General features: G+C 43.6%; 1 protein-coding gene across 3 annotated transcripts in view; it reads right to left on the bottom strand.

The window, feature by feature from the left end:
- Nucleotides 1-14983, bottom strand: part of man1a2 (mannosidase, alpha, class 1A, member 2) — a 151675-nt gene that overhangs the window by 98175 nt on the left and 38517 nt on the right. For all 3 annotated transcript variants that reach the window (XM_086006775.1, XM_086006778.1, XM_086006776.1), the window contains exon 2: nt 6698-6953. In XM_086006775.1, coding sequence (XP_085862901.1) covers nt 6698-6953 — 256 coding nt within the window. The remainder of the gene's footprint in view (nt 1-6697; nt 6954-14983) is intronic.

The raw sequence follows: 14983 nt of genomic DNA, 5'->3' as shown, positions 1-14983 counted from the left end.
TCTAGGATGCCTGAAGGTCCAAAACGCCCCACCACAAGCCCCTCTACATCCATGGGCGTGGCCCTCATCTCCATGGCAAAGGGTACATATCGACTTTGCTGGTCCGTTTATGGACTCAATGTTCTTAATCGCGGTTGATGCACACTCCAAGTGGCCGGAGGTAATAAAGATGTCCTCCACCACCACGGAAAAAACCATCACAGTATTAAGGACCATATTTGCCAGGAATGGGCTGCCTGAACAGATCTGTTCTGATAATGGACCGCAATTTGTGTCCGAAGAATTCAGGAAGTTCTTAAAAAAAACAATGGGGTTAAGCACTACACGTCCGCCCCATACCATCCCGCCACCAATGGATTAGCTGAAAGGTTTGTCCAGACCTTCATTACCCATGGCCTTTATGGCCTTCTTGAAGACATAAATTGACAACAGAAGGTAGATAACTTCTTGTTTGCATACAGGAATGCAACACATGTGGTTACAAACCAAACTCCCGCCATGATGTTTTTCAATAGAAGACTAAGATGCCAGCTGGATTTGATCAAGCCAAACATCAGAAGGGACGTAGAGAACCGGCAATTTCAAGGCATGAATGAAAGGCCAACTAGAACCTTCCAGATAGGTCAACAAGTTTTGGCCCGGGACTACCGTACCGAGAAATGGCAGCCTGGAACTATTTGCACACGACTAGGACCGCTGATGTATACCGTGGACATTGGAGAAAGCATAATAAGGCGCCATGCTGACCAGATCATAGAGTTATCCGAAAAGGGACAACCTACACCACAACTCTATACGCCTAATGATGAAGCAGAGATACCCATAGTATCTACCTCCGATCCGGTGATACTGGAACCAGATGAACCCGACACTGGCATTCAAGCCGAATCGACCTTGCCAAAAGAACCTACTACACCACCGAAAACTACTACACCACCGAGGCGTTACCTGGACCGAGTCAGGAAGCCTCCAGAGAGACTGACTTATAATTGATTAACTGCAGCAAATGTGTAGATTATTGTTCTGGTAAACATGTTAATTAATGATTACTTAAAATGTTATGTACTAATTATCCAGAAGGGGAGGAATTGTAGTGTATGTACCTTTAAGAGCCCCTGTGTACTGTAATACCGGTAGTGACCACTCGGGCTATATAAGCCTGTATAGTGTCTTGTGTCTTTTAGTTCACCTCCAGACTTTGTTCAGTAAACACCTGTTAAACCAACTCCTGCATTCCGTGTCTCCATTAACACACGGATACAACACCCTCGCTGCGCCCGTCCCCCATCATTCCCTCAGTTCCGCAAATTCTAGCCACAGGCACCTTATGGTTTTTCCTTTCATTCCCCCACAAAGACACAAACTCATCCACCAATAATTCACCCAATCAGCCAATATTCATGGATGAGCATTTCAATCATGAAGAGGAGTGGGAGAAGGGGGAAAAGATCACAACTGAAAATAATCCTGGCCTCATCCAATAACCACAAATTAGCATTTTCCAGTGGGAGTCACTGATAGCAAAATACTCTGGCTGATTTTTTCCCTATTTAGCTACGGTACTAAGGCCAACTGAATCACTCCTACCGGTAGTTCAGCATACCAGACACCTGCCTTGTCTGGTTCGTAGGTTCGGTGCTGCACAGTGCATTTGCCAAATAAGCCATAGCATGGATGGGTACATACTGCTTTTGTGCAATTCTGCACTAAGTACAGATTGGTTCCCAAATAGATGCATCATAAATTCCATCTTTTGCAAAGTCTGGTAATGCCACAGTACACAAAATGAATTTTATGAAGTGGTCTTTTTCCAGATGATTCATTTAAGAATAAAATTGGGCAAAATACTTAAATGGCCTAATTTTAAAATAACAATTCACCCCCAGTACTGTGCACCTGTCTGAGCATTTCATACAAAACTTCAATGATATTAATCATTACTCTTCACCAAATTTCTAACAATGCTGTGTAGTCAATTCATTATGTTAATGAGTCAGACTGTTAGATGTGTGTACAGAATTTTGAATAAAAACACTGTAAATTGAGAAATAACCTCTCAACAAATGAAATGTTCATTAAAAGGACCCACAAACAGCAACGTAATAATGATATTGGGCCAGAATTTACTGTAAAAATAAGTGAGGCTAACAGCGCTCACCATTATTTATGCGCGAATCACACAGCACCTTCAGGCGAGCACAGATGTAGTTAAACGCGAAAATCTGGAAGTCGATGTGCGAGATGCGCTGCTCCTCCATAAACTGCACAACAAAGGCATCTCACTGTCTGGCTCCCCATTCAAATGTATTGAACGGCGTGAAGTTCCTGTACTTGCATGGTAGAGAAGGACTAAATTCACCAGAGTCAGGGCTTGTCCATTTCAGTCAAACATAGAAGATAGGAGCAGGAGTAGGCCATTCGGCCCCTCGAGCCTGCTCCGCCATTCAATGTGATCATGGCTGATCATCCAAATTCAGTACCCGGTCCCTGCTTTCTCCCCATACCCCTTGATCCCTTTAGCCTTAAGAAATATATCCAACTCCTTTTTGAATATATTTAATGAACTGGCCTCCGCCGCCTTCTGTGGTAGAGAGTTCCACAGGTTCACCACTCTCTGGGTGAAGAAATTCCTCCTCATCCCTGTCCTAAATGACCTACCCTTTATCCTTAGACTGTGTCCCCTGGTTCTAGACTCCCCGACCATCGGGAACATCCTTCCTGCATCTAGTCTGCCCAGTCCTGTTAGAATTTTATAAGTTTCAATGAGATCACCTCTCATTCTTCTAAACTCCAGTGAGTACAAGCCCAATCGACCCAATCTCTCCTCATACGTCATTCCTGCCATCCCAGGTATCAGCCTGGTGAATCTTCACTGAACTCCTTCCATGGCAAGAACATCCTTCCTCAGATAAGGCGACCAAAACTGCACACAATACTCAAGGTGTGGTCTCACCAAGGCCCTGTACAACTGCAGCAAGACATCCTTGTTCCTGTACTCAAACCCTCTCGCTACAAAGGCCAACATACAATTTGCCTTCTTAACCGCCTGCTGCACCTGCATGCTTACCTTCAGCGACTGGTGCACAAGGACACCCAGGTCTCGTTGCACTTCCCCTTCTCCCAATCTATTGCCATTTAGATAATAATCTGCCTTCTTGTTTTTGCCACCAAAGTGGATAACCTCACATTTATCCACGTTATATTGCATCTGCCATGTTTCTGCCCAATCACCCAACATGTCCAAATCATCCTGGAGTTTCTCGACATCCTCCTCACAGCACACATGCCCACCCAGCTTTGTGTCGTCTGCAAATTTGGAGATATTACATCTAGTTCCCTTGTCTAGATCATTAATATATATTGTGAATAGCTGGGGTCCAAGGACTGATCCCTGCGGTACCCCACTAGTCACTGCCTGCCACTCGGAAAAAGACCCGTTTATTCCAACTCTCTGCTTTCTGTCTGCCAACCAGTTCTCTATCCAAGTCAATACCTTGCCCCCATTCCCATGTGCCTTAACTTTACACGCTAATCTCTTATGCGGGACCTTATCGAAGGCCTTCTGAAAGTCCAGATACACCACATCCACTAGTTCTCCCTTATCTATTTTACCAGTTACATCCTCAAAAAATTCCAGTAGATTAGTCAAGCACGATTTACCTTTTGTGAATCTATGTTGACTTTGTCCGATCCTGTCACTGTTTTCCAAGTGCTCAGCTATTACATCTTTTATAATGGACTCTAGCATTTTCCCCACTACCGATGTCAGGCTTACCAGTCTGTAATTCCCCGTTTTCTCTCTACCACCTTTTTTAAATAGTTACATCTTTGAGGATGTGACATACAGGGTGGGTAAAGGGGAACCAGTGGATGTAGTGTATTTGGACTTCCAAAAGGCATTTGACAAGGTTCCACACAAAGATTACTGATCAAGATAAGAAATCACAGGATTGGGGGTAATATACTGGCATGGGTGGAAGATTGGCTATCTAACAGAAAACAAAGAGTTGGGATAAATGGTTCACTCTCGGGCTGGCAATCAGTAACTAGTGGTGTTCCGCAGGAGTCAGTGCTGGGACCCCAACTCTTTACAATCTATATTAACGATTTGGAGGAAGGGACCGAGGGCAACATATCCAAGTTTGCTGACGATACAAAGATGGGAGGGAAAGCAGTGAGTGAGGAGGACATAAAAAACCTGCAAAAGGATAGACAGGCTAAGTGAGTGGGCAGAGATTTGGCAGATGCAATATAATGTTGGAAAGTGTGAGGTTATGCACTTTGGCAGAAAAAAATCAAAGAGCAAGTTATTATCTAAATGGAGAGAAACTGCAAAGTGCTACAGTATAAAGGGATCTGGGGGTCCTGGTGCATGAAACACAAAAAGTTAGTATGCAGGCGCAGCAGGTGATTAGGAAGGCCAATGGAATCTTGGCTTTTATTGCGAGGGGGATGGAGTATAAAAACAGGGAAGTCTTGCTGCAGTTATACAGGGTATTGGTGAGGCCACACCTGGAATACTGCGTGCAGTTTTGGTTTCCATATTTAAGAAAAGATATACTTGCTCTCGAGGCGGTTCAGAGAAGGTTCACTCGGTTGATTCCGGAGATGAGGGGGTTGACGTATGAGGAAAGGTTGAGTAGGTTGGGCCTCTGCTCATTGGAGTTCAGAAGAATGAGAGGCGATCTTATCGAAACATATAAGATTGTGAGGGGGCTTGATCGGGTGGATGCGGTGAGGATGTTTCCACTGATGGGTGAGACTAGAACTAGGGGGCATAATCTAAGAATAAGTGGCTGCTCTTTCAAAACTGAGATGAGGAGAAACTTCTTCACTCAGAGGGTAGTAAATCTATGGAATTTGCTACCCCAGAGAGCTGTGGAAGCTGCAACATTAAATAAATTTAAAATGGAGATAGACAGTTTCCTAGCAGATAAGGGAATTAGGGGTTACGGGGAGAGGGCAGGGAAGTGGACGTGAGTCTAGATTCGGATCAGCCATGATCCTATTGAATGGCGGAGCAGGCCCGAGGGGCCGTATGGCCTACTCCTGCTCCTACTTCTTATGTAACATTAGCTACCCTCCAATCCATGGGTACTGTTCCAGATTCCATCAAATGTTGGAAGATGATCAGTAATGCATCTTCTATTTCTAGGGCCACTTCCTTAAGTGCCCTAGGATGTACATTATCAGGCCCTGGGGATTTATCGGCCTTCAATCCCATCAATTTCCCTAACACCATTTCCCTACAAATACTGATTTCTTTCAATTCCTCCCTTTCATCAGATCCTATGTTCCCCGGCATCTCTGGGAGGTTATTTGTGTCCTCCTTTGTGAAGACAGAACCAAAATATGTATTTAGTTGGTCTGCCATTTCTTTGTTCCCCATTATAAATTCCCCTGATTCTGACTGCAAGGGACCTACGCTTGACTTCACCAATCTTTTTCTTTTCACATATCTATAAAAGCTTTTACAGTCAGTTTTTATGTTCCCTGAAAGCTTACTCTCATATTCTATTTTCCCCTTCTTAATTAATCCCTTTGTCCTCCTTTGTTGAATCCTAAACTGCTCCCAATCCTCAGGATGATTGCTTTTTCTGGCCAATTTATATGTCCTCTCCTTGGATCTTATGCTATCCCTAATTTCCCTTGTTAGCCACGGTTGAGTCACCTTTTTTGTTTTATTTTTATGCCAAACTGGGATGAACAAATTCTGTAGTTCATCCATGCGGTCTTTGAATGTTTGCCATTACCTATCCACCGTCAACCCTTTGAGTACCATTTTTAACAGCATGATAAGTCTCAATTACTGACAACCAACCTCTCGCACTGAAAATTAATTTTATAAATGTGGAGTCTCATTCCTTCAGATTTTTTGTTGTTGGAGATATTTAAAAAAATTAAATTACACTTTTCTTTACTTTCTCTTTTAGCTTTCCCTCTTAATTCAATCTTAGTTTTCTCTCTTAATCCAACCTTTCTTTTCCTCACTTTATGAACCTGATTTGATACTGAATTCACTATTTCAACTTACACATCCTGGTTTAGACACTGCGCTGTTCATTAATAAAATTTCAATCTGATTAGTTAAGGAGACAGACAGTTGCTTTCTCGGTTTACACAGGTCCCAGATGCCCAGCAGAAGGCACCATGCCGTTTAAATTTCTAATTTACAGCAACTTCCAGCGCAAACCGTCATAGAAATTAAATGTATGGGCAAGTCTAACAAACGGTCACTGGCTACAGTAAATTCTGGCCCATTGATCTATTTTATGATGTTGGTTGAGGGATAAATATTGGCCAGGACATTGGGGAGAACTCCTGCTCTTCTTTGAATAGAGCTGTGGGATCTTTTACATCTGCTTGAGAGGGCAGATGGGGCCTCAGTTTAATGGCTCATCAGACAGATGGCACCTCCGACCATCCAGCGCCTCAGTACTGCACAGGATTATGCCTAGATTATGGCGCAAGTCTCTAGAGTAGGGTGCAAACCCACAACCTTCTGACTCGGAGGTAAGAGTGCTACCAACTGAGCCACAGCTGACACCATTCATAATACACTTGCCTGTGCAGACCCTGAAGCACTATTCAATCCACCTCACTACCATCCTCAGGTAAACACAAGCGATGGAAGAAAATAAAAGCTACCATCATTCCAATTTAAACAACATACTATCTATTCATACATTTCACATACCTCTTTAATCTTCTCTTGTTTCTCTCTGGTGTCTGGATCGCCTGGGTCCCCATTATTGATTCCTACCAGTTTTGGGATAGGTACACGTGGTAGTTGTTTGCCTTCTCTTTTTTTCATATCTTGTGCCATTCGATTTTTCTCTGTCTGAATCTCAGCACGGATTTGATCTTTGGATTTTTTCAGTTTTTCCTTTGCCTCTTCTAGGGCCCTCTCGTGATCTGCCCTGATCATCTTTCGAAGTTGCTCCTCTTCTTCCCTAGGGAATGGAGTGAAGACTTCAAATTTTCAGTAACAGATCTTTCCACAGTACAACAATGGTTTGTAACAAACCACCATTTCAGAATCTAAATGTTACAAGTCTAACCAAGGTGTAATTTACTGCAGTGAGGATATTACTGCAGTATATACAGTTGAGGAAAAGCAGTAACTGAGTATCACAATGTATATTTATTTCAAAGTTAAGAGTTTAACAGTAGTGATATTTGTAGCAGTAATAATGTTAGGGCACTGGGCTCTCAAGAGACCAAAGCTTAAAACTTGGTCTTGTAAGCTTTTAGGCTTTCACCAGATATTTTAACCACATTGTACATGAAAGACCACTCCAAGACCACTCCAATGAGCAAGACATTGCTCCATACGAATTAAAGGAGAGTTTTATACACCAGTTAATAACAGAAAATTCTGGAAATACTCAGCAGGTCAGGCAGCATCTGTGGAGAGAGAAACAAAAGTTAATGTTTCAAGTCAGTGACTTTTCATCAGAACTGGAAAAAGTTAGAGATGTAACAGAGGCAGGGAAAGGGGGGAGGGGTGGAAATAACAAAAGGGAAGGTCTGTGATAGGGTAGAAGGCAGGAGAGATTAAATGACAAAAGGGATGATGGTGCTCGGCAAAAGGTGGTGGCAATGGGACCACTGCTCAGCATTTTTCCGGACAGCAGCTGTTGGTAATGATTCTGCTATTCCCATTTCCCACTCCGAGACCCATCTTTTGTTTCTTTACTTTCCCATTACCACCTATTTTTGCCTAGCACCATCATCCCTTTTGTCATTTAATCACTCCGGCCTTCCACCCAATCACAGACTGTCCCTTTTGTTCTTTCCTCCCCTCCCCCTGCCTCTGTACTTGCTTAAAACCTGTTATATCTCTAACTTTTTGCTGTTCTGATAAAAAGATCATCGACCCGAAACATTGGGGGCGATTTTGCCAGCCTTCGGGAGGCGGGTCTACCGGGAAAAATGGCAGAAACTGGGGGCAGGTACCCATCCCGCCCCTGTACCATCTTCGCAGGAGGCAGGTACCCGACCCACGCTGGGTCCCGTCGCCTGGAGGTGAGAAGGGGATTACAGCCACTTAACTGCCTGTTAACAGGTAGCTAACAGGCAGTCAAGAGAACGATCACCATTTTTCCAAGAGGTGCAGGCTTCCCGGCGTCGGGAGACCCCGCCAGGGTCAGCGAGGCGAACAGTGGGTCTGCGGGGTCCAAAAGTGCGCTGTGGAGGTGAGTGACGGGTGCAAGTGTGGAGAGGTAAGTATGTGAGGTGAGTGAAAAGTGTTAGAAAAAGTTTACTTACCTTTGTTTCTTCCTGCAGGCTTCAATCGTTGGAGATCCGGAGGCTCCGGCATCTCCACAGCAGAGATGACAGAATGGCTGCTACATTCTCCGATGTAACAGCCATCTGCTTTCTGCTCAGGAAATAGGTTTGGTGAGTCTTGAGTACAAGAACTCACCAAACAACAGAGAATGTCAGTGTTTGACAGCTTCGCAAAGCTGTCAAATGATGACAATTCAACAAGATCAAGGGAAAATAGCATGGGTTGGCCACAAGTCGACGGAGGCGGGACTAAAACCCGACAAGCAGCAGTCCTGCCTCCAACGCGCCCCCATTGGCAAAATCACCCCCATGAACTCTGTTTCTCTCTCCACAGATGCTGCCTGACCTGAGTATTTCCGGCATTTTCTGTTTTTATTTCAGATTTCCAGTATCTGCAGTATTCTGCTTTCCCAGAGGTAGAATAGAATACCCTCAACACACTAATTAGCCTCTTGAACAGACATGAGCCCTCTCGTAATCTTCAGATAACAGCAGCCATTTTATGCAGCACCATTAATGTAGAAAACATATCTGTGCATTGAGGAGGTGTGACCAAAAGCTTGGTTTAAGAGGTAAGTTTTAAAGAGAGTGAAGTGAGGAGGACATAAAGAGGCTGCAAAGGGATATAGATCGGTTAAGTGACTGGGAAAGAAGGTGTCAGATGAAGTATAATTTCGGGAAGTGTGAAATTATCCACATTGGTAGGAAGAATGGAAAAGCAGAATTTTTTTTTTTTTTTTTAATAAAAAGGTGACAGACTGGTAAATGTTGGTATTGAGGGGGATTTAGGGGTCCTTGTACACAATCACAGATAGTTACCATGCAGGTACAGCAAGCAATTAGGAAAGCAAATGGTATGTTAGCCTTTATTGCAAAGGGGGTTGGAGTATAAAAGTAAGGCAGTCTTGCTGCAATTATATTAGGGCTTTGGTGAGACCACACCTGGAGTACTGTGTATAGTTTGCAGTCAGAAGCTCAGCTCAGGGGCAAACAGGAGAATGTAGACACTACCAGCTTGTGTAACTTAGGCCATAAACTATCAAGAGCGTTTACTGAAAATACAAGTTAAACAATAGAATAAAGTTAATGTGGTGGATTTCACTTGGTTACAGAATTTCTAACTTATTCCCCTTGGAATACAAAGAGGCCAGACACTTCACTATTCTTAATAATTGGAATCCTGAGTAATCATCTACGATACAAATATATACATGGATTGTCCTGGAGTCTCAAGGAATTAAAAGATTAATCTTCAGAACGCTGCTGCAAGCAGCCCAGGAGAAAAATCATAGGGGCATTAAAGAAATTGGGTGTTTTTTTTTCTTTTCTTTGAACACTTCCATTCATTAGTTATAAAAATAGGGGGGAAAGACTGACTGTCATGAATTGTTCCATCAACTAATCAAGACTCTGCTTTCCAATTGGCATGGCAAAGCAGTGAGGATTGAGGTGTTAGACAACAGATAGCAGGAGCATCGGGGCAGGAAGGTTGGAGATGGGAGCTCATGTGATGAAACCACTAGGAATACATTTAACCAGAGTTGGCAACCCTACTACCCACCATGGGGCCTCAATACACACAGACTGCAGTGCAGTGGTACGTGAAGAACCGGCAATTTGAGAGCATGCTGCCTGAAAACTGGGACAAAGTTAAACAAAGAGCATCTTCCATAACTATCAAATTAGCTTGATGGTTTCCTGAACTGCATAAGTGTAAAACCTCAGTTCACTGTATTTGTATATAAGGAAGAAAGAAACTTGCAGTTATTTAGCACTGTTCACAAGCTTAAGACATTACAAAGAAAGACTTGCATAAGACATTACAAAGAAAGTGCTTCACAGCCAATGAATTACTTTTTTTGCAGCGTAGTCACTGTTGCAATGTAGGGAGATGCAATAACTAATTTGTGCATAGCAAGGTCTCACAAACAGTAATGAGATAAATGACCAGATAATTTGTTTTTGTAGTGTTCACTGAAGGATGAATATTGGCCAGGACACCAGGTGAACTCCCCAGCTCTTCAAATACGGTTATTGGACCTTTTATGTCTATCTGGAGAGCAAATACGACCACGTTTTGACATCTCATCTGACAATGTAATACTCCTGGATCAATCTAAATTATGTGCTCAATTCTCCGGAATGGAGCTTGAACCCATGATATTTTGACTCAGAGGCGAGAGTACTACCACTGAGTTAAGGCCAAAGCTTGCTAGAAACCACTTTACCTTAATTTGATTGATCTCAGGACAAAGCAAGCACTCAGTGTTAAGTGGTTCTACTTGTTTTACAATCACAATGTATTTACATAGGAACAATGCATTTGAAATGACATTCTGCATACCAGACAGCAAGGTGTATCCTTAACATGTGCAAAATAATTTAGGGTAGCCAAATTTAAGGTGATCAGCTACAACTCAAATAGACAATATAGACTTTATCATTTGAATTTCAATAGAACTCCTTTTGGTCACAATCTCCAAATGAAAATTATACTTGCGCTTCCTCTACAGGAGGGACTGCTAAAGAGGGAGGCAAAGCTGACTCAATTCTTTTCACCCAATAAAGGATAAAGTCAAACAATCAGCATCATTAATGCCATCCATGGAATTGTGTACCACATCAACCTTCAACACTACGGCCCGGAATGCAGTCCTGAAGACGGTCGCCTTGGACACTGACCGCAACTTCAAGATGTAGCGCATGCGCATCCTAACGCAGAAATCCAGAAATTGCGGTCTATCATTCACTGCTCCGACACTGGCTGTGCTGTGTCTCCTCTTCACCCCACTCCCACCCCCCCCATAGTCAGCAATCATTCTAATCTGTCAAATCATGGAAACTGAAAAACTTTGGCTCTTCCGTGGTAATTACGCTGTTAAATACCCCATTAAAAGTTAGACCCAAAGGGATTAGGTGTAACTGGGGTTTTAACAGCACATTGATTGCTAAACAAAGGTTATGACCCTGAAAAACTAATTTTCATTTGGTAGAGTGTCAAATTTATCCATTTTAACAAAAATGTAAATGTTTAAGAAACTTAAGCGTGTTAATCTTTATTTCAAGTTTGCCTTTTCCCCATGCGAGAGCCCAATCTTTGTTTTGTTCTCCAACATTTTTTTAAAAAGTCAGAAAATGCTGCAAAAACTCAGCAGGTCAGGCAACATCCATGGAGAGAGAAATAGAGTCAATGTTTCAGGTCGAAACCCTTCGTCAGGACTCGTACTGTGCACAGTTCTGGTCTCCATACAATAAAAATGACATAGAAGCATTGGAGAATGTGCAAAAAAAAATTTGAAGGATGTTACCAGAACTGAGAGATTATAGCTATTGGCAACGATTGAACAGGTTGAGGCTTTTCTACATAAGAACATAAGAAATAGGAGCAGGAGTAGGCCAATCGGCCCCTCGAGCCTGCTCCGCCATTCAATAAGATCATGGCTGATCTGATCCTAACCGCCAATCTACTATCACAGAACCATCTCCTGAATCTAACAGAATTAGACACACGAAATAGGAGCAGGATCAGGCTACACGGCCCCTGGGCCCGCTCCGCTACCCACAGGGCCATGACCGATCCGAACCTAGATTCATGTCCAAATTCCTGCCCACTCCCCGTAACCCTTAATTCCCTTTACTTCTAGGAAACTGTCTATTTCTGTTTTAAATTTATGTAATGATGTAGCTTCTACAGCTTTTTGGGGCAGCATATTCCATGGACCTACCACCCTCAGTGAAGTAGTTCCTCCTCATCTCAGTTTTGAAAGAGCAGCCCCTTATTCTAAGACTATGCCCCCTTGTTCTAGTTTCACCCATCATCGGGAACATCCTCCCCGCATCCACCCGATCAAACCCCTTCACAATCTTATATGTTTCAATAAGATCGCCTCTCATTCTTCTGAACTCCAATGAGTAGAGTCCCAATCTACTCAACCTCTCCTCATATGTCCATCCCCTCATCCCCGGGATTAACCGAGTGAACCTTCTTTGTACTGACTCGAGAGCAAGTATGTCTTTTCTTAAGTATGGACACCAAAACTGTATGCCGTATTCCAGGTGCGGTCTCACCAATACCTTGTACAACTGAAGCAATACCTCCCTATTTTTATATTCTATCCCCCTAGCAATGAAAGCCAACATTCCATTGGCCTTCTTAATCACTTGCTGCACCTGCATACTAACCTTTTGAGTTTCGTGCACCAGGACCCCCAGATCCCTTTGTACTTCAGTACTTTCCAGTTTCTTGCCATTAAGATAATAACTTGCTCTACGATTTTTCCTGCCAAAGTGCATAACCTCACACTTTCCAGTATTGTATTCCATCTGCCAAATCTCTGCCCACTTACTTAGCCTGTCTATGTCCCCTTGCAGGTTTTTTATGTCCTCCTCACTCACTACTTTCCCTCCCATCTTAGTATCATCTGCAAACTTTGATATGTTGCACTCGGTCCCCTCCTCCAAATCGTTAATATAGATTGTAAAGAGTTGGGGACCCAGCACTGACCCCTGCGGAACACCACTAGTTACTGATTGCCAGTCTGAGAATGAACCATTTATCCCAACTCTCTCCCTTCTGTTAGATAGCCAATCCTCTATCCATGCCAGAATATTACCCCCAATCCCGTGATTTTTTATCTTAAGCAATAATCTTGTGTGGCACCTTGTCAAATGCCTTTTGGAAGTCTAAATACACTACGTCCACTGGTTCCCCTTTATCCACCCTATATGTTACTTCCTCAAAGAACTCCAGCAAATTTGTCAAACATGACTTCCCCTTCATAAAACCATGCTGACTTTGTCCTATTAAATTAGGATTATCCAAATGTCCTGTTACTGTCTCCTTAATAATGGACTCCAACATTTTACCTACCACAGATGTTAGGCTATAGTTTCCAGCCTTCTGTCTACTGCCCTTTTTAAATAAGGGTGTTACATTAGCAGTTTTCCAGTCTTTAAAAAAAAAAGACTTAGAAGTGACCTGATAGAGGTCTTTAAAATTATGAATGGATTAGACAGGGTAGATGTGGAGAGCATGTTTTCACTTGTGGGAGAATCCAAAACTAGGGGCCATCAATGCAAGATAGTAACTAATAAATCCAGTAGGGAATAAGGTGAAATTTCTTTTCTCAAAGAGTGGTTAGAATGTGGAACTCACTGCCATAGGAAGTGGTTGGGGAAAAAAGCTTGAATGCTTTCAAAAAGAAACTAGGCAAGTACATGAGAAAAAGTGGAAAGAAAAGAGATGTTAAAAGGCTGAAGTAAGGTAGATGGAATGAGAGGGGGACGTGTGGAGTATAAACACCAGCACAGACTGGTTGGGCCGAATGGCCTGTTTCTGTGCTGCATATTCTAATAAATTCTATGTAATGAAAGTACCTAAAACAGTAATCAGAGTTTTCACCCAACATGCCAGAGAGATTCAAGTAAACTATTCATTGCATCATATGATGTTATGGTATATTAACCTTTTCCAATAAAGTAGATTACAGACTAAAAGTAGACTACTGATTATATAGAACATTGCTCTGCAACAGTAATTTTCTCTTTGGAGCCCCTGCATTCTCTACTCCAAGTACATGCAGGCAATTCGGCACTTTCATTGTACACACCAATGTGCTTGACCAATCTGGATATGGGTTGTAAAAAAACTTGCATCTATATAATTTAAGCAACTCGGTATTTTCAAAACTTGGATCATGCCCTCCCCTTTCAATTTTTTTGTTAATGTAAACAAATTCAGCAGCTTTGCTAGTATTTCCTGATAACCAAAATCCTCAGACATGGAGTCCCCTTTCATTGTTTTCTCTAAATCTTTTAAACAAAGCTATGGTAGCTAAAACACAAATGTGGCTCACCAACAATCTATTGATTATAGATCATTTTTGGAACAGGACATGTCCAACAAACTTCCACTTTATTATCCTTACCCACCATATCCCTAAATTGCCTCCTCCCTTAAACATATCCAATGGTTTAATTGTAGGACAGACAGGTATGTGACACAAACAGAAACCCACAGGCCTAGAAATTCAGTTGGGCCCCGTTTGGGGCGCCAAGCTCGCCTGGGCGCCGGAATTACCGCTGCGAGCGGAGCCACTTGCGCCATCCCGATATTCAGTTTCAGCGCCCCAAACGGAAGCGGGCCGCTACTCGAGGCTCCCCGCGCCCCGCTTGGGGCGCTCACACTGAATATCACCGCGCTAAGGGCCACAGCGCCACACGCTGCGGTACTGCAGGCCTTCCTCCCACTGTTAAGGGGGAGGTGCCTGCAACAGTGCGATCCCCGCTCGCGGGTGCCGGCAAATGAGCCCGGCACCAAGGAGAAGTGCTGGGCTCTCGGGAAACAGCCGGCAATGCCGCGGGGGGGGGGGGGGGTTCAGGAGGCCGGGGACGGAGGTGCTGGCAGGCGGCCGCCCCGCACCTCCACCTTAACTTGCGCCACTACCGTCACAGGTAGGCCCTGTGAACCGGTCGCGATTTGCGACCGGCGTTAAAGAGGCGGGCGTGACCAAATATGGTGATCGGGGCAGGAGCGGGGCGCTGCGCACAACGATGATGTCATCGGTGGCGGCGCAGCGCTACAGGCTAACGCCGCCATTAGCGCCCCACTAAATATCGCGGGAGGTGTGGCCAGTGGCGCTAAAGCCACTAAGTGCCCTCTTTGGGCGCTAACTGGTGGCGCAGCCCACTG

Source organism: Somniosus microcephalus, chromosome 14, assembly GCF_052327205.1.
Source record: "Somniosus microcephalus isolate GS21.2 chromosome 14, FLI_Smic_1.0, whole genome shotgun sequence".
In the NCBI taxonomy this organism is placed as follows: Eukaryota; Metazoa; Chordata; class Chondrichthyes; order Squaliformes; family Somniosidae; genus Somniosus; species Somniosus microcephalus.
The sequence above is the reverse complement of the archived record's forward strand: the minus strand, read 5'-3'. Positions and strand labels throughout refer to the sequence as shown.